This window comes from Lepidothrix coronata, unplaced genomic scaffold (assembly GCF_001604755.1).
Source record: "Lepidothrix coronata isolate B3197 unplaced genomic scaffold, Lepidothrix_coronata-1.0 Scaffold6, whole genome shotgun sequence".
Taxonomy (NCBI): Eukaryota; Metazoa; Chordata; class Aves; order Passeriformes; family Pipridae; genus Lepidothrix; species Lepidothrix coronata.
The window spans coordinates 3,671,070-3,696,382 of record NW_016690186.1 but is presented as its reverse complement, the minus strand read 5'-3'; the positions used below and the strand labels follow the sequence as shown (position 1 = coordinate 3,696,382).

General features: G+C 41.6%; 2 protein-coding genes across 4 annotated transcripts in view; one reads left to right on the top strand and one right to left on the bottom strand.

The window, feature by feature from the left end:
• LOC108505606 (ethanolaminephosphotransferase 1-like) overlaps positions 1–7,377 on the bottom strand; it is a 56,919-nt gene extending 49,542 nt beyond the window's left edge. Inside the window, exon 1 of the mRNA XM_017831798.1 lies at positions 7,280–7,377. Within this exon, the coding sequence (XP_017687287.1) occupies positions 7,280–7,336 (57 nt within the window). The 5' untranslated portion in view covers positions 7,337–7,377. The remainder of the gene's footprint in view (positions 1–7,279) is intronic.
• Positions 7,378–15,329: 7,952 nt separating this feature from the next.
• Positions 15,330–25,313, top strand: part of SPIDR (scaffolding protein involved in DNA repair) — a 199,342-nt gene continuing 189,358 nt past the window's right edge. For all 3 annotated transcript variants that reach the window (XM_017831269.1, XM_017831261.1, XM_017831278.1), the window contains exons 1-3: positions 15,330–15,395; positions 23,645–23,800; positions 24,824–24,902. In XM_017831269.1, coding sequence (XP_017686758.1) covers positions 15,381–15,395; positions 23,645–23,800; positions 24,824–24,902 — 250 coding nt within the window. In that variant the 5' untranslated portion in view covers positions 15,330–15,380. The remainder of the gene's footprint in view (positions 15,396–23,644; positions 23,801–24,823; positions 24,903–25,313) is intronic.

Sequence of the window (25,313 nt, the reverse complement as noted above, 5' to 3'; positions counted from 1 at the left end):
CCAGCCCCAACTACTCTGGTGGCCTCCACTGAACTTCCTCCAGTTTTTCTTGAATTGGGGACCCAAAACTGGACACAGTATTCTAGATTTAGCCTAGTAAAGGTGGGTAATTACTTCCCCCTTTACTAATGGGCCATGCTACTGTTAATAAGACCCAGGATGCTGTTGACCTTCTCTGCTGCCAGGGCACACTGAGGGCTCATGTTCAGCTTCCTGACTACCACAATCCCATTCACCAGGAGTAAAGGGCTGATGATGACAGATTTGCTGACTAGCTATTCTTGAAATCTGAGATCTATGAGAGACATCAGAGACTCAATACAATTGCAAGAGGAGCACATTTTGAGGCAAGAAATCATAATGTGCTGGTCCCAACAGTGAGGTTCTTGTTCACCATGTGAGACTAAATAAAGATCGGATTCTTTACTGACAGGACTGTAAGCAACCAGACCAGGGAGAGGTGGAGAGTCAGTGGAACTGGAAGTTGGCAACCATTTTTCAATCAACAGTAGTTATATTAAGGATGCTGCCTAATTTGTCTTCAGGAAAAGGTTTTGTTTAGTGGGACACATTCAAACACTTAACAACAAAGCCAAAATAACTACACAGAGCACAGAAACATGATTAAATATTGAGCAAGTGATAGATAACATAAGGCAGTTGCACATGTGCTGCTCTAAAGGGACAACGGTAGAGGCTGGCCCAGACTGGCAAAAGCATAAATCCTACTAAAACCAAAACCTGCATACTCTTAAGGAACTGCATAAAATGATTGTAAACTACTGCCATCCAAAGAAGCTCAAACATAGCAAGGAAGTTGATTTTTATGTTTTTTGGTTTTTTTTTTCATAGACCGGTCTCCTACAGTTGGTAAAAAGAAACAACATCACGATTCTATGCATGTGCAAACATGTATGTGCCAGCAGCCCTTTAAAGATCAAACAGTACAACAAATTCCCATACACCTGGAGATCTGCCAGAATGTGTACCTTAATCCCTGGGGAAACCAAAGAAACCGCTCCACGCCCAGAAGGTCAGGCAGATTAAAAGTGGGTTGTAGTTTTCATGAGGGATGCTAAACAGAGGTTCTATACCACATACAAAAATCAGTTGTGTTATCCAGTATCCTGATACACAAGAGAGGAGATACTTCACAGAAAGATTCTTCCCCCTATAAAACAACGCTTACAAGAAGGGTTTGCCTAGATTTATAACAAATAATTCACATCCAAATCACAGATACATCTTTGCAATTAGCCTTCTATTAAAACACAGATGAATAAACAAAAATACATGTAAATATATAAATGTGTATACATGCATATCCTACACATAAAGATCCAATAAGCATTGCAGAACACTAACATCTCTTGATAAAGCAAGAAAATGAAATTATGTGGTTGGTAGTTGCACTTTCATGATATTCAACAAGCCATACAACTCTTTATATTGAGGGTATTTGTCCTAAAAGTGATCTAATGAACCTTTGTAAAGTCACGGGTTTAATATTGCACTCAAAACCATGTGCAGTAACACCATCATTGGGAAAAAAGTCCTTCGGCAAGTAATATCTAATGCAGCATCTCTGTGATGTGATTTCATTATGTTGTTGGCTCATTAGCATACGATGTGTAGAAGGAAGATAATGATTACAGAGCTCTTGAACTGCTACATTATGTCAGCTACCATTACAACAGGATAAGACTAAGAGGTAGTGTGTGCACAGACATGGTCTTTCAGGTATTCAGTTGGCCCACAACTCTGACACACCAGTACAAGTGACAAAAAATGTAAAAGTAATGAATTATTTGATTTATTTCACATATGATTTAACAACACTTAATTTCAACCCCAGCCTTCCAATCCATCAAAGTAACATGAAGAAGAAATACTACAAGATTTTATATGTAGAGCAGTGGGCTGTTGACTCACTGTTTCACAGAACCTGGAAAACCCTAGTTTTCACTGCCTCAAGTATGCAAGGACTTTATGAAACTGCAGTGGTTTGAAAAATCTAACTATAGCAAATAAAATTGGTATAGTTTTATACCTTCAAATAATATTTGGAATTAAAAATTAGGGAAAAAAACCTAAAAATACTATCTGCAAAAACACTATGTAATAATCATGTAATGAATGTACTCAACACAGATAAAATTGTACAAATGCAATCATGAACAGCATTAACTGTGTCCTAAAAAGTTTCAGATAAACATGCAAATGAGAGTCTTCTATCCTAAATTTTCAATATCATGTGAACTTGTTGTGCCACTGGAGTTGAAAACAAAACTCCTGTTCAACAAAGGTGAACAGAACCCATTATGTTTCTAAATCTCATAGTTACACAGGTAGCCTTGGAAAAGCATAAAGGTTTCACAGAAATCCAGTCTTGTATCTGGATGAATCCTGAACTTCCAGAGAGGAACTCACTAGACTATACTCAACACACTTTGCTCCTTTGGTGTAAGTCAGTATAAGGGAAACAATCAAGCCTTGAAACATGATCATCATACATCTGATCTGGTTTCTCTAATCTACCAAAATGAGGGCTGGGATGTAATTTGAGAGGTCTTCTAGTCCAGCACATTTACCTAATGCAGGATCATGTTCAGTATATATTAAGGAAGCAGATCAAGTTACCATGAAGTAATGAGCCAATTGCTTGTGATAAACGACCATGCTGGCACACTAAAAGAGAATACATAATTCAAAACTTTGCTAAAAAAGGCGTCAGCAACTGTTTATCAGCACTCAACACTAGACTGTTGATCTTCCCTCAGAGAAATCGAACCGTTTCTTAAGACTGATAAATGATTGCCCAATCCCCTTTAGTACGTGTTCCAGCAAGCCTTATCAACACAAGACTGACATAGCAGACACCTTAAATTTCTCTTTGTGCAGCCAAAACTCACATATTGTCTTTCTTTAAAGAGGCACTCATGAAGACTAACTGGCTGCTAGGCTCTTACGCCCATTGTACTCAGAGTGTTTCTCACAGTTCATCTTTTCTAAGCCTCTTAGTATTCATAATGTCATTCTGTGGACTGTAAATTGTGGGCCAAAGCAAGCAGGACATATTATTCCACCTGATACCTGATCAGTACATCAGCTACAAACTATATTCCTGATCCCCAGGAATCTTTACTGCAGTCCGCTGTCTCCTATTTTATGTTCAAAATGTTGATTTTTCTTTCCCCTAGGTGTTTACTGGATTTCTTCATACTGATTTCTGGCCATTGTATCTACTTTCCAGTAACATTTTAAATCATAACCCTATTCTTCAAAATGCTTCAGTGTCATGTGAAAATTTTACAATTTCCTCCCTTCGGTTATTTAATGAAAGTATTGAACGGCAACAGAACTGGGACAGAGAGACAGCTCCATAGGTAGGATTCCATTTGACAGAACCTCCTACTTTGACAGAGAACTTAAGATTACTCTTTATGTTTCCATTTTACACTGATTTCATCTTACTTATCTCTCACCCCAACTCTCATCTGCTCAGCAAATTACCCTCTAAAAATGGCTTAGAGGATAAAAACAGTGTTGACAAATTCAGATGAAAATGTGAAACCATAGACCTTAATTTTTAATGTTATATCTGATTTTTTAAATAATCTTTTCCAAGGCCTATTTTTTGAGTCAAGCCTCTATAGTCTGTCCTTAGATCTCTTTTCTCCTGAAACACAATAAAACATCAAAGTTTTCTGGCTTGGGAAACCTTCATGCACAGGTGCTGCAGAAAAGCTGACTCAAGGCATATTTGCAAGGGAAATCCTAAAACTGAAGTGATGAGAAGATGCAATGGCAACAACAGCTCACCACTGACATTACTGCATTCTGGTCCAAATTCTGCTTTTATCTGTACTCATCACCTGGCTTTCTCAGAACTGCTTGTTTCCAACAGAAACCCAAACAGGGAGAAAAAAGGCAGCAGAGTAATTCCACGGGTGCTCCTCTAGAACTGCAGAATGTTGTTAAAATATAAAAGTAGAAATTATATGACCTAACCTATACAACAGGAGTTAGTTGCAGCCTTTAGACTGTGTTGCTCCAGATCCCAAGGAATAGCACAAAATCCAAGTATCAGCATCTTTTGCTCTACAGTTGCAGCAAATCACCAACCACGCAACTATCCTGAAATCAGGACCTGTCCACCTGCCCCACAGGAAAGAAGATGGCAGAATTATCACAGCAGCAATAATGAGGGTTGCATCTGAACTGTCTCATCATCACATCTCCACCTGTTCTCAGTGTGCTTTTAAGTAGTAAAAAGAAAACTGAATCTCTAAATCCCCATTAACATGCAGAATAAACAGGAATAGATTTGTAAAGTGAAATAGCTAGCCCTGAGGATCCAATGTCCATGCTATAATGATTTCAGAAAATTTTACACTAAGCTGGTTCCAGTATAATAGTATGGACTGAATGTATTTGGCGTACTTGTGCATTTTTTCTTAGTACAGCTGGTTTAGGTTCATTCAAAGGGAATGCATTTTTGTGCTCTGAGGTCACTCTGTGATGTAAACCAAAGCCTGGTAATTGGGGAAAATTTGCTTCAAAAGCATAATTTACATGGACCTGACATGCTAAAGGGTGCTGAAGTCTTTGCATTCATTAGAGGTCTGCCATTCCCTTTGCAAAGAACTGTGCTGGTTTTGTTGCCAAGGCCCTCCTCCAGCTGCGAACAGGAGACAGATAGTGCCTGAGACATACAATTGTGGTATTCATGGCAGAGAAATTAATTCAGCTGTGTGAAAATTTTGAAAATCAAGCAGCATTTTTTTCAAGCCAAATTTGCCTTTATGAAAGGAGTTGATTACACAAATTAGTTTTTTAAGCTGTGTTATGCTCAGCTCCCAGCTCAGGTCAGTGGATAAGCTGTGCAAAGTACCAAGGATATTAAGCCACTTATACTATTGCAAATATAATGCTGCAGTGAGATGCAGAACAGAGACACGGATACTGCTACCTAAAGTTTCCCAGGTATGCTTCATGTCCAAAAGCAATACATTGTTTTAGCTCAATATCAAACATACGCTAACAAATCCTTTGAGAGATTACCTATTTCTCCACAAGGCCAGCCCATGTATCCTTCTACAATACTCCAGAGCCAGGTTCCCCAGGAAACACACTACAGAAATAGCCAGGTGGTTGTAAGAAGAGGTAACCTGTGTGTGCTGGGCACAGTAATCAAGAGTTTAGCGCCTGTTGAGTAGGCAGGAAAGGCAGCAGCAATCTCCTCACAGGAGATGGGAAGCTAGAGGAGCAGGATGCAGTCAGGCTGTAGGTTTGAGGGGAGGAGATGGCAGCCAGAGGGCAACAGGGGGTTGAAGAACATGTCTCAGGCCTGGGAAGTGATGAGAACAAAGTTGTGGTTGTGGTAGCAGCCCTAGGCATGGGAGGGGGAGAGGGAAGAGATTGTGGCAGTGATTAGTGTCTCCTTGCTGCACCCGTTTTGCATTTTTTGAGAACTTTAATCTACTGTGAGCAGCATTTAGGAATGGGCAGACCTGCTATCACCTGCCAGGTCCTCCTGCAAACTGGAGCACCAGGAAAATGGTGCAGATACCCCACTAGCTCATCTCATGCAGCTGTATTTCTCTGGGTGTAACCTGTGACATTTGGATTTAATTATTTCCAGGATGTTCCAATCCTGAGCCACCTCAGGTAATAGAAAATGGACTATCTCATTTCTAAATAAATTTCTAAATAAATTTCTATCTTTCTAAAACCTGCACTTACCACAGTTTTTCCAGAACACAATTGAACAGATACTTCTCAAGAGTGTTGGCTGAGTCCTACAGTTAAGAAAATTACCAAATATATTTTCTGGCCTTTACAATGCTCTCAAGAAACCAATATACGAAAATAAAATGGTTTGATGTGTGATTCTGTCTTTTGTTAATCATTTGCCCTGCAAATCTTAAGTATGGCACAATGATTACAAGTTTTTTTTTAAAAAAAAATGCTATTTTGATCCTTTCCCATCTGCACTTGTTTGAAGCCACTTTCATTCAAGTGATAAGGAAGAACGTAACACAAGTGTTCCTTGTATTTGTACTATGAACTCAAATATTTTAGGAAGGTTACTTAAATAACAACGTCTGTTTATACTAAAAATAGCTTTTTATTTTCCTGTGGTGATCTCAGTCAAGACTGCGGCTCCACTGTTCAAGCACAGGCCTGTGCAACTTACACCCAGTGGCCAGACACAGCTTGCAGCATGTTTTATCCCACACACACTAGAGACACATGAACAGGCTGATACATTTTAACGAGTTGCTGTGCAAAACAAGTTCCTAGTAAGCAACCCGGAGAAAGCTCTCGAAGCCACAGTTCCTCCATCATCATTCACCCTGAGGTGAGCAGGCAGAGCTGCTGGCCCAGGGAAGGGCTTGGGAGGAGCTGAGTGTCCTGGGCCTATGCCAGCCCGGGAGGGCACATGGTAAAAGCAAGAAGACAAGAATCATGGGGAGTGTGGGGTAGGGGCTGCCTCGGGAAACGGAACATCAAATAAAAGGTGGAGGCTGGAGTACCCTACATGCTTTTCATAGGGAGCAGCATGAGTGTGTGCAAACAGGGTGGCATAGCCCATCTCAGACACCTGCACCTCAGCTAGAGCAAATCTGGATGATCCCCTGTACTGCACCTGCAATGTGCTGGGAACAAAGCCTAGGTATATCCTAAGTCTGCGACATAACACTGGTAAACCTAAATATCTAATGATTCATCCATTCATTTGAATTCTGCATGCCTGTTATTTGCAAACACAGGGTTTAGTTCAAATTATTGAAAGTAAGGTGGTTTTTTTCCTAGCTTCCTTATTTATTTCTCAGTGCCAGAGCATTCCTGTGTCTGAAGGCTTTGCACAGACCCAGACAAGCATCATCAATGCACTCTTTCTTACAGAAACACCAGATGCCTCCTAAACCACGCTGCTCTAAAACGGGCAGGGCTTTTAAAGACGTTGATACTCACTCAAAGCCCAGTTCACTCTCTCCACCGAGACCTGCCGCTTCGCGAACACCCAGTTTCTACCCAGGTAACGCACTCTATCAGAGCCGGACCCCGGCCAGGTGCGAGCGGGCACAGGTGGAGATGGGGGACATCCCTGCGGACGCCCCGGCGGCGGAGGGACGGCCCGGCCGGCCGGGGCCGTGGGCAGAGCAGGGCTGGACTGCGCGTTCGGCCGCGGCAGAGCAGAGCGCTCCGGAGCCCGGAGACGCCACATCGAGACCACCGTCCGCCCTTCCCGACCCCCGGGGCTGCTCCTGACCTTGTACTGTCGGAAGCCGTCCAGCTGCCGACCGCTGACATACCGCCACTGCCACATCGCTCCGCCGTGCTCCGCGCCCCGCCGGGAGAGAGGGAGGGAGGGAGGGATGGGAGGAGGGATGAGGGAGGCGGCGGGGCCGGGGCCAGGGGCGGGCGGAGGGCGGCTCCTCGGCCGCGCCCCGCGGGCTGGACCTGCCCCGCGCTCCGGGCATCAGCGGGGACTCCGGCGTCCCCGGGGTGCCCGCCGGTGGCGAGCTCTGCCCGGGCGGCTCCCACGGGAGCAGGCGTTTTCCCGCGGCCCCAGGGCGCTTCCCCGGCCTTGGTGCCAATAGCCTGTGTTACACACTTGTAATTTCCGCACGGGACTCGGTACCGGGGACAGCCCGCAGCAGCCTCCCGTGGGCACCGCGAGCCGCAAGACAAGTGACGTTGCAGTATCACCTCCAAACTATTTTTCTGATTACAGGTCTGTTAAAGATGCCATATTTATAACGTGCGCGAAGATGTGCCTGTGAAGACGCTACACAAAAGAATGCTGTTTAAGTAGCGTGTTTCAGAAACAGGTAACACTGAGGATTAAGATTTTTGTTGGCATTTCTTTCCTCTCCAACAATAATTTGCCTCTTGTATCTCTTTATTGCACCTGCATTGGAGCCTGTCACATCACATCATTCAGCAGCGTGCTCTACACCTTCTGATTTCCAGGGAAGTGAAGTACTGTGTAGGCAAAAAAAGATTGGAGGGATGTTTCAGCTGCAAATGAATTTAAGCATATGGCATTACACTTTGTGTTACCTTTGCTGGACACTGCTGGAGGAAGAGTTGAAATCATACACATCAGGGTCTAAGATCTTATTGACCAATTGGAATCTATCCAGAAAGGAAATCAATTAAAATCCATTACTTGCACCACACTAGGGTCTTTCAGGGTCTTCCAGGGTCTTCTTTAGGGTCTTCCAGGCACCTAAAGAATTGTGATAGTCAGTGTTATTTTACAAACTGTGCAGGTTGGATAGGAATTATATATAAGTTATAATCGTTAAGTGCAAACCGTATACAATGGTTCTTGTTCTGTATTATTAATTACACATTAATCACCTGAGATGTGCTTACACCTACGTTCTGCTTCCAGCAGCAGCAGCAGCTAAACTTCTGCTCTTGAATGTAACCCAGGACTTTAACAGTCAGCTTCAAGTTACTGAGTTAAAGCTTGATTCCAGTTAGGAAATCTGAAGGTTTTGGAGCTTATATTTTTCACGAACTGACTCAAATTTTAATTAGCGTTCATGCCCTGGATTTTGCTTTTGCATCCTCTTCATTCTTGTTATCATGGTTTTAAACTTTATGCTATTGAGTTAATCTGCAAAGGTACATAAGAAAAGACTCGCAACCTCTACTGTACTCAGTGCGATTTTTTTATGCAAGTAAGTTAGTAAAAGTGGCCAAACCATTTTGTAGTTACCGCTTTCATTTCTTGACTCTAACCCTTATAAGCCTCAAACACGAAAGCAGAAATTTTTCTGAACAACTATTAGGAGTTTGATGGACAGCAGGAGAAAAGGCGCTTGTTTTTCTGAAAGGTAGAAGGTTGGAAAGTATTTTTTCTTTTTGCAGGCCTCTATATTTATGTAAAAAATATAGAGACACAGGAGACATAGATACAGCAAATACAGAATACAAGTTTTATTTCCTATTCTCTCAAAACTATTTTGGGGATAAATGAAACACTTAAAAAAAAAAAAAACACTAAAAAACCTCCACAAAACAAAGAATGTAAAAGACTGCTTACATGTAAAAATGCAATTTTATGAACTCGTATCTCAGCATGTTCTGAATCTGCTAATGAGCACATCAAAGGAATCAGCATTAGATTAGCTATACTGAAGAGAAGGAAACAGACTGGTGACTGAGTATGGAACATCACAGAACAAGCTATGACACATGAAACGTGAGGCTTGAGAATAGTGTGGAAATTACACTGACGTGCTATTTGTTGACTTAAGAAACTTCCTTGATTTAAGCATCACAATTCATATGAATCGTTGGCCCTTAAGATCAAGCACGCAGGGTAGCCAAGCCTGGGTGCCAGCAAAGCCCACAGCCATGTGGTTTACTGCTACACCTTATGTTCTCACTGTCTCCATGCATACCCATGTATATGTTTATGTATATTGTATATGTATATTATTTATATGTATATTCTATGATTATATTTTTTGATCTGAGATGTATATTATGTATTTTTAGATCTGAAATGATTTAGGGTTCTTTTCTGGACAATTGCTTGAGCTGAGATCCAAGCTGTCTGTCCTACATGCAGGATTGTGGGAAGAGCAGTGAAAGCAGTCTTAGTGCTGTAGTATATTCCCTTGTATCTTTTCTGGAAAACTAGTGAGTTGTAGCCTGAGTAAGAAGGACCTGTAACTGGTACATTAGTATTATTACCTGAACAAACTTCCATTTCATGAGCTTAAGAGTGGATAAGATGAGCACAGCTAACTTTCACTATAGAAAAAGTTTAAGTTTTTTTTAACAACTGTGGCTGGGACATTTGTGACAGGTCAGACATTACTAAGTAAATGACCTAAACATGGCTTTCAGTAGCTCAAGGGGAAATAACTCAAGACCAGATTTGAATTCAGTGAAATCAGCCAGGGAATTCTCAGGTCTTCAGTGCTGCTTACTAAGTACATGTCATACTGAGAGGAAAACAACGATTTATTATTTTGAAAGAGTGTGCATATTGTACCACTGGTATATGCAAGAAAAAGTTTAAAAGAATAGTTGTTCCACACATATTAATGGCATTTTTTTTAAGAAAGAAACCAAACATTGAGGCGAATTGTATTCTGTATCCATCAAAATGATAGGCAAAGAGATAAGGGCTCAGGATGACTTAGAATAAATCCTTGGGTTTCAGTTCGTCTCTCTGTTACAAGTTATATTAATAAATTAATAATGATGGAGTTTCTTGCATAGGGAAGCCTGCCTACTATGGCAACTTTGGCTTTTAATAATTTATTGCATCTTGTTTATTCCCCATCTTAAAGCTGCCTGCTATGCAATACCCTTTATCTAGGAAGCATCTAATAGGACATTCCTTCCTACATCAAGAAGTAAAAAAAAAAGCAGAGAGAAATCGTGGGGAGAGCAAACTCAAAATGGACAGCTGCCAAAATAGTAGAAGAAAGGACTAAAGTACTGGGAGGTAAAGTGGGAGCACTGTGGGACACCACAGTTTCCCCTAGAATGTGTGACATGACTCAGGCGGTGCTTCCTGCCCTATCCCTGCATGAGCTAGCAGAAATCTGTTAATATTCAGGATAACAGCGACAAGAATCAGTTTAGAGGCTCAATTTAATTTCCAGGCTTTCTGTAAGCTCATCTTTGTCTGTTAGCCTTGTTTAATACTCATGGCTATTTAACCTACTAACACAATACTGAATGCTAAGCTGTATCGGTTCCAAAGCCAGTTGCTCATTTGCAGTTTCAGTTTGCCCATGGGCAGATAAGCTCCACGAAGGCAGACTCCTGCTGGCAGTTCACTAAACGACCTTAAAGATGACCTCCAATTTGGTTTGAATGAGAGCTACATTCGCTACACCAAGAAAAGTGTTCAAAAACCAGTCTGTGAATTTCAGAATATGTCCAGAATGTGGCTAATGGATAGAAAACAAATGAAACAAGTAGTGTAACCAGATTAAGGCTTGTTAGCTATTACAGGGCTTGCAAGTGATACAAACGCAGTGAGCCACTGCTGCATACCACAGTCCTCCCTCTCCCTTTGTTTCCAGAGCATGTCTGGTGTGCTGGGGCTCATGCAGGGGAAACAACCACCACCTTAGTGGGCACTTATCAGTGAGACATTCTACAGATATGTGGCATATGGCCTGGACATAACACCACATCTGGTCCCCAAAGTCTGTATTTAGAGTGATGCTGGAGTTAGTTACAAGCCATGGATACTGTGGTGTGGAGAATCACACAGCTGAGGGACAAGAGCTGCCGGGTATTGCTGGGTACCAGTTGTGTCTGGGTGCCAAAGGGGACAGGTGATTCTGGGCAGGTACAGGCTCCTATGTTCCCAGCAGATGCAGTCTGTGTGAGAATTCTCATGATGCCTATCCATTTCCTACCTGGAAAGGAAAAGTCATTTGTTCTGAAAAAAATATGTGCCAAAATAGAGTGAGCCAAACTTGTTGCCTTACTCAGCAGCACCAAGTGTTTCTACACTGATGCACAGTAACTTGCTCCTTAGCTATGTCCTCAGCAGTGCCAGGGCCTGATCCAGGCCAGGGAGCCTGGATCAGGCAGCAAGGACAGTCATAGGAGAGTACTCAAGCCTGTGCTCTAGCTCCCTCCAGTTTGCTAAGGGGAAAGCCTGCTGAGCACTGGACCCAGTTGTTCACACCACTTACATGTTTACCTTTTTCCCAGCTCCACTTTCAATAACTCCCTTCAGGCTTCTGTGGAGGAGCTAGCCCCAGTATGGATGCACATGAATCCATGCCAATCAGCCTTCTTTCCCTCAGCAGTATAGATAGGCTGTGCTTAGTGATGCTTAACACAAACTTCTCAAACTGAGATCTTGACTGCAGACATTCAGCAGATCCTATCCATTTTTTAACTAACTTATTCCTTGGGCAAGGCGTTGCTTAGGTTTTTCAGGAACAGTCCTTGTAAAGTCTTCAGCACAAGGGTACACCATAGTCATGATGAAACCGATTATGCTAAAATAATGTTAATACTGGACCTAAAAGAGGAAATTCAGTATCTTAAGTTACTAAAATATATAAAGTGCAGTGTTATCAGTATCCCAGTAATTTTAAAATCTTGTTGAATTAAATTAACAGGGAAAACTTTGGTGGGAGCAAACTCTTCTAATGATTGAAGTTTAAAATATGGCACTTTTTTCCAGCTCTGAATATATGCCTGCATTTTTTCTCACCAGTTAGCGCCAAAAGAGAGTACTTTGATGATAGATGTTCAATTTCAGCTTGGAAAAAAGCTTATTTTATTTGCACTTACCTCATTACTACAGAGACATCTTATAAAAAGTAGACAAATATGTTTCACAAATGTTACTGTCTGTCAGAAAGTTATGTATTCATATTCCTTTTATAGCACTGACACAGGAAAATACCAGGAGAAGACATAAAAGTGTCATAGGCAGTGCTTGGTGCTGGGATGTTGAGATGACCTGGTTTAGGCCCAGTATGCAGCCACCCTGTGCCAGCTGGCAGCCAGGACACCCCAGAGGCTGGAGCCCCTTGTGTCTTTAAGACCCAGGGGCAAGGACTGGTAAAAAGAGGCTTCCTGGGTATGTTGATTCACTTAAAACCCATTTTTGCTTTTGATTCTTAAATGGTCAGCTATTAATTTTTAATTTCCGTGAATGTAAAACTTGACTCCATTTGATTCACTGCAATCTGGCATCCCCTGAGGGGTTTTATGGGTTTTTTTTCCATTTCTTCCACAGTTTACAGCTTGCCTCAGCATAGCGATGCATTGTACTGTGAAATGATACAATTTAATTTATAGTTGAACTGACACTGCAGCTTGAGGATTAAAAAGTCTGAAGTGTTTCATATTGTTTCCTAAAAAACCTTAGAGAGCCTGGAATGATTAAACTGCAGCACAGTCTGCAGAAGAAAATATTATTTTATATCTAGACTGGGATCTATCTGGGATCTAGCCTAGGCCTTGGATCACCTCCTGCCTGATATTTTCATAAAAATCCAGCTGACCCTGAAAGAAAAACTCTAAAACACTTGATGAGTTTTTCCTCATCTATCTCATCCCAGTTCAGTGGCTGGGATGCTTATGACTTTTAAAATTTTACTGAGGAAATGACACACATCAAAAGCCTTTCTCTCTGTTTGAATTTGACATTGCCTGTACCAGGCTTTATACACTAGGAAGCTTTTTAAAGCTCTAACTTAATGCTCTGTAAGAGGAAATGAATCCATAAACCCTGAAGGACAGGCACATTCAATCAATATAAACAAGTGCTCCAAATTTCAGTAATTTAAGCTTCCTTACACTTTGATTCATTTGTATAAAACATATTTTGTTTCTTTGAGAGGGTTCTTTCTACATGTGGATTAAGAAACATCAATACAATTAACGGCACCACGGACAAACAAATGCTTTTTTCCTGGACTTCGCTAAGGAAATCCATTTTTATTGTTAACAGGAATTTTATATTTTTCATAGAATTTTCATGCAACAAAAATACTAAAAGTATACAATTTCTAAACATTTTCTGAGCAGCAGTAGGTTTGATCTTGAGCACAGACACAGTCAATTAGCATATCAGATAAAACAGTGGACTCAAACTATTATTTAAGCCTGTGAGAACACGGATCTGCTTGTATATGTAGATAAAAAAACAGTTCTTCAAAAATTACATAGCCAATTGTGTTAATTATGACTTCTGAAAGTATTATACACAGAAATTTTTAACAGGTTTGAAGAATAATGCACTGGTATTATGAAACGTAAACTTTTGTCAAGAAGCTCAGCATCTACTATTCCGTCTTCAGAGAACCACTATTTCAGAAAAGTCACAGCTCTATTTTAATTCCTACTATATAGGGTTGTTTTCTCACACGTTTCCTCTATTTCCATGTCATTTCATTACTTCTTTGTGAAGAACATGAAAATAAATAAAAGAAACCTATTGATTGGGTCATCTTCTTGGGATTCTACAGAAGTAAGTTCCTCTGAGGTGTGAGCACCTTGGAATCCTCAGGAGTTCACGTACAGAAAAAAATACAGACTCACTAAGCAGACCAGACTTCTGTGTTCCTTGTATTTCTCTGTGGTTTAGTTCTAACATAGACTGTTTAGTTGAATATTGCAATAACATACTTTTTTTAAAATATCAAAGAAAACCACTTTGATGATATATAATAGAATTCATTTGTCAGTCTGGTAATTTCAGAAGAAAAACTGCAAATTTTTGGAATGATGAGAACACAAGTGCTTTTAACTCTGTTTTGAACATAACAATCAAAGGCAGTATGGGGCTTGGATGATGTTTCTGGCTCTTCTGTTTGCAAAATCCACTTTAATTAGTGGCAATTTTATAAAGGGAATGCAAGACAGGTATTGGCCACAGGGTGCTTTGGAAAAAATACAAACTGTAAACTATAGACGGATATATGTAATTAGGGTTTAATAATAAAAATCAGTCATGCAGCACTTTCTACCAAAATGTAAGTGCTTTATAAATTCTAATTTAGCTACGAGATACAACTACCTCATTTTACAATGAATGTTTATTATTAATCATGTTTAACGGCAGCACTGGCAGCTGAAGTGACCTTCTGAAGAACATACAAAAAGCAATAAAAAAACCCCTTTCTGCCAGTGTTTCCACTCATACCAGAAAAACATTTGTGAAGGTGGTCAGCCTTTTTTCCCCTCAGTTAGCTGCAGCTATTATTTTATGGAAGGAAACCTCCATACAAAGCAGTTTCATTAATGGTACTGGCATTAAATTCACTGGCTTACTTCTTGTTTAGGGAGTTGACATCTTATAGTAATACCTTAACAGTGACAGTATTTTTCATATAGTGTCTTGTGTGACTTGTGAACTCCTCCTACAACAAACACAGCTCAGACACGGCCCTCCACACCATGCCCTCAGAAAGCAGCGCTGCCAAGTCAGCCCCTGCCCTGGGCGGAGGAACAGACGATCCAGGAGGCTGCAGCATCCCCTCGGTCCCAGCATGCCCAGCTCCGCGTGGGGCCTCGGGGCGGCTGAGCGGAGGAAGGCAGGAGGGACGCGGTGGCAGGAATGGGGTTTCCCGCCGGGAAAACCACGACGGCTCCCGGAACGGGACAACGAAAACAAGCCAGAACTCCTCCGCCCTCACGACCGCTGGCCCCGCCCCCCGCGCGCGCGCACTGCGCCCCTCCCCTCCAGGGAAACCCCTCCCTTCCCGGTACGTCACCCGCGACCCGCCCAATCAGGAGCCGGGGCTCAGGCGGCGCCAAAGCGGCAAAGGGCGGGCACGCGCCGGGGGTTCCCTCGGTCCCGCCCCCGGGGCTCCCCCCGCCACGTGACCGGGGCCACGGCAGCCGCGCCGGGGGCGATGCCCGGCGGGAAGGTACCGGTGGCAGCGGGACGGGAGGAGAAGGGGCTCTGCCGGGACGGGACGAGACGGGGCGGTGCGGACCAGGGAGCACCGCCTTGGCCGCCCCTCAGGGCCGAGCTGTGGCGGCCCTTGTGCCGGGTCCTTGTGGCCTTGTGGCCTCCCCTCCCGACCCCGGGGCAGGGGCCGCGGGGGTAGATGGGGGTGGCGGAGGAGCCATTGCCGCCCCGCTGCCCCCTCCGGTCCGGATCCAAGGCGATACCAGTGCTGGCGACCCGCCGCGCTGGAGCGGGGGGCGGGAACACGGTCCTTCCCCGCGTCCCTGGTGTGCGCGGTTGCGCAACGCTGACAGTGCGATCCATCCTCGCACAGCTGTTCCGGCGGGAGAGCGGGGCTCAGCCTGCTTGTAGATGGCAGTCAGGGAAAACGTGCAGGGAGAGTAAAACTGTGACAGGAGAAGAGACTTGTCAGAGTTGCCAGGATTGATATTGTTTTGAGCAGCTTCTCTTCTCCGCGTGGGAGTTGGAGTGGAGGGAGGAGAAGCACCCCGTGCTGTTTTTCAGTCTCCTTCCTTCGGTAGTTTGCTCGGTGCACTGGATGATCCTCGCAGGACGGCAATCAGGATGTGCGCTCTCTGATTTGCAATGCTTATGCTAATGTTGAGGCACTGCTGGAAGGCAGACTACAAATGTCGTTTTTCGGTATATAAATACAATTAGAGGTCAAATGACAGATCTGGTTCCTAAAGCATTTTGTTTAAAATGGTGCAAATATTCAACGGATTTTTAAATATAACCCCATTTAAAGTAAATTTTAATGGACGAAAATGTCAACAGCAAGCTTAAAAATAACCTGCTATGTTTCATTTAAATTTCCTTGTAATACTGACACTATACACATTTTCTTCTGAAAGGTTTTAAGTCCTTGACTAGTGAGAAGCTGCACGTTTCAACTGCCGATATTTAACCAACCCTTGTTGCAACGTGATAGCAGCTTTTGATAATAGTAGTTTCTTTTGCAGACAAAGATAACGTTCCTTGTTACTTTATAACTTTTTTCACTGGTCAAATGAAAATAGAACAGTCCTACCCACTTGCTGACTATTAATTAAAATGATTAAGAGGAATCCAACCTGATACATAACAAAAAGCTATGATACTGTTATTGTATACTAAACATTTTGGATAACTAAATTTTGTGAAAGCTTTTCTAAAATACTTCTGTTTTAACCATTTTGATAGATTGCAGATTTCTCTCTAACTCCTTGGCGCCAGTTATTAATATAAAGTACCACTTCAATAGTATTCTTATTCCATGAGAGGTTTTTTTTCAATATAAACACATAGTAATTTATACTTTTGCTTAAAAAAGGATGTATAGCTTAAAAAGTCCCAACATTCAAATGGTAAACTTATATACACCAAAGTATGTCAGTCAGTGATAATAACCTTTCATTGAGAGTAGTAAAAATCATGAACACAAAGAAAGGTTTTGAAACAGTGTTTTAAAAATTTTGGTCTCACATCAATAGCAATGGAAAAAGTATTGTGAGATTTTAATGTGGTTTTAATATTTCTTTTCTTTCCCATGTGCATGCTGACATGTGGGGAAGGAGGCAGGTCATCATTGCTGTCATTGACTGTGGTCAACTTGATGCAGACCTGTCTAGGGATGTCTGTGTTCTTGCGAATCATCTTTGGAAAATATACGTGCTGGTTTTCATAGGAATGAAAAAATAATCTTGGCTGGAAAAAAAATACAGACTATGGCTTTAAGTATGCAACCTTTATTTAAATTCTCACTTGAGGGTTTAAAGTTCAAGGATGTTTTCTTATTAAATTAAAACTTCATTTTCTACCCAGGCACTAAAACCAGTAATTACACTATCAGAAGCTCAATAGCATGACTACTGAGTTTTGTTGAAAATGAGAAGCCTGTTGTCAAATTCAGTTTTGTTCTTTTTTAAAGTTGAACTTTTGAAGGCCAAGACTCCTTGCTTTTAGTTTATGAGTACTTTTCAGTGAAGTCTGTGAGGACAAAGGCAAAAGATGATGATGGCTGTTGCTCAGTGTTTGATATTTGTTTCTGTGTACTTTTATGCAATTGTTCCCCTCAAAGGTTTTTTTAAAAAAAACTCAAAAAGTCTCTGGTACCTAGAGCTGTGATTTTTCAGTACTTTTTCATTCTGCTCTGTTTAGGAAGATTACAATAGTTGCATTTGAATACTTTTGAGTGATGCTTAAGTGACATGACTAACTATTTGGATTTGTATGCTAGTAGCAGGAGTTCATGTAGTGAAATATTTTATTTTTGTCCTTCAGCTGATATTGTTTTTTGTGTTAGAGAAGGTGAAGCATCATGAAATGCCACTTGCATATGAGGTAGATAATATATAGGGTCTTGTGTTCCTGGGGATTCTTCTCATGGTTTTTGGAGCAGCCCCAAGAAAATGGGATTGTCTGGAGTGTAAAGGGTTGTGTAGTAAGCAGCCTTTGAGCATATGGTCCCAGTGACTTCATACAGGGTATTTCTGGGTAACAAGTGTTTGGTGTTAGTAACCATACAGATTGGTTGAGTGGAGATGTTCTAGATAGGAACATCTATTTAAAAATCAAATCCAGTCCACCTGACCCATACTTTTAGTAGTCTGTTGTGTAATCACTATGTATATTTATGTGTGCCTCTCTTTTCCTCACACCTGAACCTATGTAGGCTGACTTATTTTTGTCTCACTGGAAATAACTGAAGGAGTAATGGGGGTTTGCTTGCCGTGCCTTTCATGAGGAGGGCTTGATCCTAATTCTGCTGACACCAACAGGAGTAATTAAACCTTCTTCTATTCCTTTAGAAGGAACTGTTCCAGAGACAAAATGCAATGCTTTTGTGAGCAGAGATCAACAATTTCTTTATAAGGTAGCCATCTTAGCCTCTCCCTTTTTAACTCAAAAATTCAGAGGTCATATTTTGTCTTCTGACACCCTACTTAATTCTCAAGGTTTTTTGCCTGACTCTCTTTTTTTGTAATAAATCTTGATTTTATGATGTATGCTGGGTCTACATGCTCTATCTCTTTTGAGCTTGATTCAGTGATTTTTTTTTTAATACCAATATCTTGTTTCAAGACACTTAATGCATGCCTTTAATAAATTACACAAGTTATTTTTTGTCTGCCCTAATTTTATTCCAGACGAGAAAGATTCTTTACCTTGTGACTCAAGATTAAGAGAACTCACTGTTGTTGCTGCATTTCTTTGGGAGCAGCACAGCCTTCAGATTAGCTTCATTATAAATATTTACTCCTGAGAAGTAAATTTCTTAAAATATTAGTTTCTCTGTTGTTTTGAAGGTGGCTGGGGCATAAGCCAAGAGCCTTTAAAACTTACCATTTCTGCATGCCATCTGATGTATTGCTGTGGCAAAAGTCCTTGGACGCCAGACCTCTGTGCCAAGGTGGCCGAGGAAGAGTTACAGTGCCCTCCTCAACACGGGCACTGTCCCACCTTGCCCGAAGGCAAAGAGCTAAACAGAGGCCCCATAGGGCTGCTCCCGGCTCCCTTGCACCTGCTCCCAGGCCCGTGACTGCACTGCCTTGGCCACGCTGTTACCGTGGTGCATTTGTGATTTGAAGCACGGTGACACCAGCAGCATGTGCAAAGTGTAGTCACTGTGTTTTCCTTCTGTTTGTTGCATAGTAGTCTTCATCCAGGCAGAACTCTCTGGTGTCACTGTGTCCCTGGGAGTTTTTCTTCTGAATCATGTCTTGAATCCTTGTAGCTACGTATATCTGTACCTCCTTTCTATTACACCCAATTTTCATATTGCAGGTTTTTAATAAGAATACATTTGTGTGATTTCCATTTATATCTGCACATAAACATTACTTCATGCATGTTGAAATGATGCACTTTTTACACGGCACAGTTTTCCTTTGAAAAAAAGCTTGTTGTGTGTATGTATGTGTGTACAAGCACCCATACATACATATGCATACGTGCATTGCTACGATGACAAATCCTCCTCTCAGTAACTGTGGATTGTAGCTGTAGGTCCAGTTTCCCAAATTCACATCAGGTATTTATATGGAGAGATTTAAATTGACAAGGCGTTTGGAATGGGGGGAGTTGTCTTTACGGTTTGTTTTTTCAGTTTTTTTAAGATGGTCTAGGTTGTGGGAAATGGTGGAAAGACATTTGCATTAAAAGCACAGAGCTCAAAGCCACTGCTGTCAATATCAGCAATCATAAATCCTTCTTTCTCTTCCTCCAAATGGTGCCTGCCAGAAATTTGCAGTAGCTGAGGAAAATCTCATGTAGAGGGTGTATTTCTTTTACTTTCTTGGTTTGTGACTTCGGGGACTGTTTTCAATTTTTCTGTGACTATAATGGCTATAAATTTTTGTGTGGTGGTAGCAGAAACTCTTAGATTTTCCTTTACCTAGGGAGCAGATGCATGGTGAAACTGAGAGGTACTTAGCCAGAGCTGTCAGCAGTGCTGATGGTTCTTCAGGTTGTAAGTAACCTGACATGGTGTTAAGCAGCTGCTGGAGTGCTGCCACTGGTTCTTGTATCTTTTCTTTTGCTGCTATGCCAGCTGTTGGTAACTAGTGCTTCTTCCCAAAGAAGTTTTTTGACAGTTTGGTTCATTGTTGCTGTGTCTGCACAGAGTCTGGCAAGTGCCAAGTGCTTGGGAAGATGGGGAAGAGTGGACTCCAGTTGCTTCTGGTTTGTCATGGAACCAACTGCCCTGAGACAGCCCCATAGTGCTGCTCTGAAAACCTGAACAGCTCTGCCTTTTTTCAGGCTAGTGAAGTGCAAGATTAAATAACGCTCATCTGTCGTTAAGTCATTAACCATAAGGACTCTCTTTTTGCCTATCACAGCCGTGACTGTTGTGCTTCTGAATTCCAGCTGTTTAAAAGTCACTTCCAGTGCCACTTCACATTGCACTGTAATAATCTAAATATATGTAACCATGTAAGCATAAACCCAGCTATTTGTTCTACTCATATTAGTCTGTTTTTTTTAACCTTGTCACCTGTAAGCATGTCCTTTCTGTATGCACCCCAACCCCTCTTACTTGGGGAGAGGGAGTTAACATGTAGCCTTTATCCTGATTTTTATATGTCATTCCCATAATCCGGACAGTTGTGCACCAATGGACATACCTTGCATTCATCAAAACTGAAGCGTCCTGTTTAAGAAATAAGCTTAGATGAACTTCATTTTATACTGTAAATCTTTGTCTGCAAAATGTATCTTGCAAAGTCTTCTCAAAGCTACAAAAACAGGCATATAAGCAAGACTTCCAGGACTGGCTAAGGTTAAAAAGCAATCAACCAAAAAACCCCCCAAAACCCCCAAAAGACCAACTAACTCAAAACTAGAGCCACAATGTGTTGTTGAGCCTTGTTGCCCTGCTGGCTGTACTGTTAACTCTGAGCCTGGCAGATGTCATCCAGTCTGGGGACGTGGAGGTAAAGGAAATGACTCCAACTGGAGTGAGGCTTTGCTGTGACATTTTGCAGTAGAACCAAAAAATGGGCCTTGATTTGTTTCAGTAACTAATATTTGCCCTGTCCATGCTTTCTTCAGTGCAAAAGGAGAAGTATTTACTGAGAGGACATGGAAATTGAGGCTTGGGCCAGCATCTTCACTGGGAGGAAGGCAGGGCTTAAATTCTCTTTCTGTCAGTGCTGTAGCCTGCTTACCTGACATCGTGTCCTTAAAATGCTGTTGATTCTATATTTAATACCACATCAGATTCAACGTTGTACTTCTCATATATCTGCGGGAGTAGTTATGGGGACAGTTTGACTTTGGTGACAATGACCTCTTGTAGTAGCTGCTTTGCAGTGTAAATGCCCCCAGCAGTTTTAGAAAAGGCTCTTAGCAAAATCAGTTACCATCAGAGGAAACTGCAAAGCCCATTTGTTTTACTTTTTCTTACCATGAGGCAGAAGGACAGTATCATTGGAGGGGTGAAGTAAGATGCTGTTCACTGTACTTGTTTTGATCCTGTGAGCACTGAAAAATTCTGTGGAAAACAAATATGCATTGCCAGTTACAAAATGGACAGAAAGTGCTCTCAGGCACTTGGTGTGCTTCTTGGGGCTGTACTGTGCAGGGCCAGGAGCTGGATTTCGATGATCCTTGAGGGTCCCTTCCAAGTCAGGATATTCTATGATTCTACTTTTTTTTTAGTGTTATTTTTTGTGTGCATATGTTAGTTTGACATTGTAGTGGGTTGAGCCTGTCTGGATGCCAGGTACCCATTAAAGCCACTCTCTTACTCCCCTCTGCAACTGGACAGAGGAGAGAAAATACAATGAAGAATTAATGAGTTGAGATAAGAGCAGGGAGAGGTCACTTACTGATGACCATCACAGGCAAAACAGACTCAAAGTGGGGATATTAATTAAACTGATTACTAACAGGATCAGAACAGAAGAGTGAGAAGTAAAATAGTCTTAAAAATACCTTCCACCCTCCTCCCTGCTTCCAAGTTCTACCTCCTGCCCACCAGCAGTGCAGGGAGATGGGAATGGGGATTATGATCAGTTGTTTCTGCTGCTGCTCAGGGAGAGGAGTCCTTTCCCAGCTTTCCATGGGGTCCCTGCCATGGGAGACAGTCCTTCACGAACCTTTCTGGTATGAATCCATCCCATGGGCAACAGTTCTTCATGAAACTGCTGTCCCGTGGGTCACTTTTCTGTGGGGTGCAGTCCTTCAGGCACAGGCTGCTCCAACGTGGGTCCCCCACAGGGCTGCAACTCCTACCAGGAAAACCTGCTCTGGCATGGGCTCCTCTCCCCATGGGTCAGCAGGTCCCTGCCAGGACCCTGCTCCATCATGGGCTCCCACGGGCTCTCAGCCTCCTTCGGGCATCCACCTGCTCCAGTGTGGGCTCCTCCATGGCCTGCAGGTGGGTCTCTGCACCCTGACGGTCCTCCATGGGCTGCAGGGGCACAGCTGCTCCACCATGGTCTGTACCACAGGTTGCAGGGGCCTCAGCTCTGGTACCTGGAGCACCTCCTTCCTCTCCTTCTGCACTGACCTTGGTGTCTACATTCTTGTTTACATCTTCTCACTCTGCTCTTCTCTGGCTGCATTTTTCATCTGCTCAATAACACTTTCCCCCCACCCCTTCTTGACTATGTTACCTTGGAGGCGTTACTGTCATTCCTGATTGGCTCGGCCTTGGCCAGCGGCAGGTCTGTCCTGGAGCTGGCATTGGCCTCACCAGACATTGGGGAAGCTTCTATCAACTTCTCATAGAAGCCACTCCTATAGCCCCCACCCCCCTGCTACCAAAACCCAGCCACAGAAACCCAACACAGACATCTATGTTACAGTCCTGATTGACCAGTCTGGCTGAAAATGTGTGTGCTGATTAACTTAACTTTGGAGAAATACTTTTTTTATAGGTAGGAACTGTTGTTGCTTGAAAGAAAGTATATAAGAAGAAGACAGGTGTATTCAGGCAGATAATATAGTCAACATTTTGAGAGATAAGTTTCAGTAGCATACCAGGCTGAGTTGTTTATCATGCTCAAGTTCACTTTTTGTGTGTGAACTTTGTTGAATCTAAGAGATAGCTTTGGATGTGGTAATAGGCAATTCTCTCATCTTCAGCTAATTTCAGATGTTACAATCCGTTGCATTAAATTAACACTGGATGCAAAACCGAATCCTATTTCATGATTTATGTAATAATCCAAATGATTTCTGGCATCCTATGTAAGGGGAAGGCAACAGATCATCTACTTTTTGGGGGGAGTAGTGGTTATGAAAACAAATCTAATTCTTACAGCTAAAGAAGTTTGGGTGTTTCTTGTTTGGTTGGTTTTTTTTAATGGAGAACTGTATAGTGATATCTAGTTTGACCTGCTACATAAACAGAATTAAATTAGATGTGAGTTTGAAGGAATTATTTATTTAAAGTGTATTTTGCGGAGCTGTTCCTGTTTTACATAACGTTTTTAGCTTCACTGAGCAGCTATCAGGTACTACTAGATGTAGCTTAGACCAAAAGAAAGTGTACTAATCAAAAATTAAATTTACCCGTGACATTGGTAGTGGTGTCATTACTTAGTGTTGCATGAAAAATGGTTGCAAATGTTTGAGACTTTTTTTTCCCCAGCTCATTAAAAATTGGAATTTATGCTTGTAAATATTCAGAAAATACTGTGGGCAATCTAAATTAAGTAAATTTAAATTAAGTAAATATGTATACTGTGTTTTTAATGGGTTTGTTTTTCCTCATAGCGGAAGAGACTTTGGAATGCAGAATGCACACCCTTCCCAGATGAGACACCCCTACATCTGAAAAAATCAAATGTCAGAACATCACTGGCTGCTACTTCGATTTCCAATGCGTGGCTTAGGTGTGGGGATGGTTTTCAGAGCACTTCAGTGCTGGAGGTAAAATGCTGACATAATGGTGTAAGAAAGAGATGCAAACTGGCAGTTAGTTTCCATGCTTGACTGAATAATAAGATGTTGCCTTTTTTTTGTTGTTGTTTCCATATTGTTACAACTGTCAAAACAGACAAAAAATGGAAAGCACAGTTATATAAGGACATTGTCTTAACTTGTTAGTGTAACTTACTGAGCATATGTTAATACATTATGTTCTAGATAGCACTTATCACTTAGAAAATTTCAATAATACACTGAAGGATGTGAAAGTGATTTGGCATTTGAGATGGACTGCTACATTTCCTAAAAATGTGGAACAAAAAGACTGTAGTTTGCATTGAAGGTTTTTTGCTGGATCTAAATAATGTGTTTGCAATAGTGAATTCACTGTAGAAAATCCTGCTTTTTGATGACCCTGCAGATGTGGATCTTGGTGCTCTCTCAGATAATACATCAAATTATGCTTAACTTCTTGTGCATGTGTTACTCTTGTTGATCATGAACAGAGATGTTCAGCCAGCTCTTAGTGAGAAGTGTTTTGTGCTGAAAATCATTATCAACCAAGTTGCTTTTCTGTTTCTTTTTTCTGGTACTGACCGGTCACACTGTTGCATAGCTTGTGGGATTTAGTGAAAAAACAGGGACAGCGTAACCAAATACTTCTTTCTGTAACCTTTGAATAGGGCACATGCTTTATCAAGCATGCTGTTGCTATGCACTTCTGACATTTTAATGCTGAAAATACTGGCTCTTGTTCTTCTCAAGGTCATATGTGATTCCTGTCATAGTCACAGTAAGTTTGTATGTTCCAAATCTTTGAAAATTCAGCTTTTATGTTGCTGTTCTCATGCTTTGATACCCTGTTCACTATATCACAGTCTAGTAGAAGACAGAAAAATTAATTTGAAATTCTGCTGCTGAGCTTTGGTGGGTGAATAACAACAGCTTTGAATATATTGATACATGTTAAAATTATTTTTAATGTCTTAGTGATTAAATCTCTCCCTCTGTCTCTTTTTAATATAGTACCAGAGGCCTACTAATAAGAAATCAAGGATTAAGAAGCATCTTGGACCACTGTCAACATCTGCTGAAAGTGCAGCAAGTATGTTATAATTATTTCATGTTACCATTGTCAGAAGATTATCACTTTGTTTTTTGCCTTTATTAAGGTAGAAGTTGGCATAATATACTGGTTACTTTCTTCTTCTGTTATTGTAATCAGAAGCTAATTTTTATAAGACCCGGTCTCTTGCTATTGTTGTTGGTCTCTTCTCTTCACCTAGAGTACCAAATATATTCTACAAAGCTGTAGTCACTCAGCTATTGCCCTTGAACAGGTGAAAGAAGCATCACTAATGCTATATATGGTTATAACAAGGACAGGATATTTAAATTCTTCACATTTTTAACAGGAGGGGAATGAAAGATACCCCTTAGCTGTATAGATTGAGGGTAAAATTATTTTGTTTTCTGCTAGAGACAGACAAGCAGGCATGAGAGACAACATGCATTT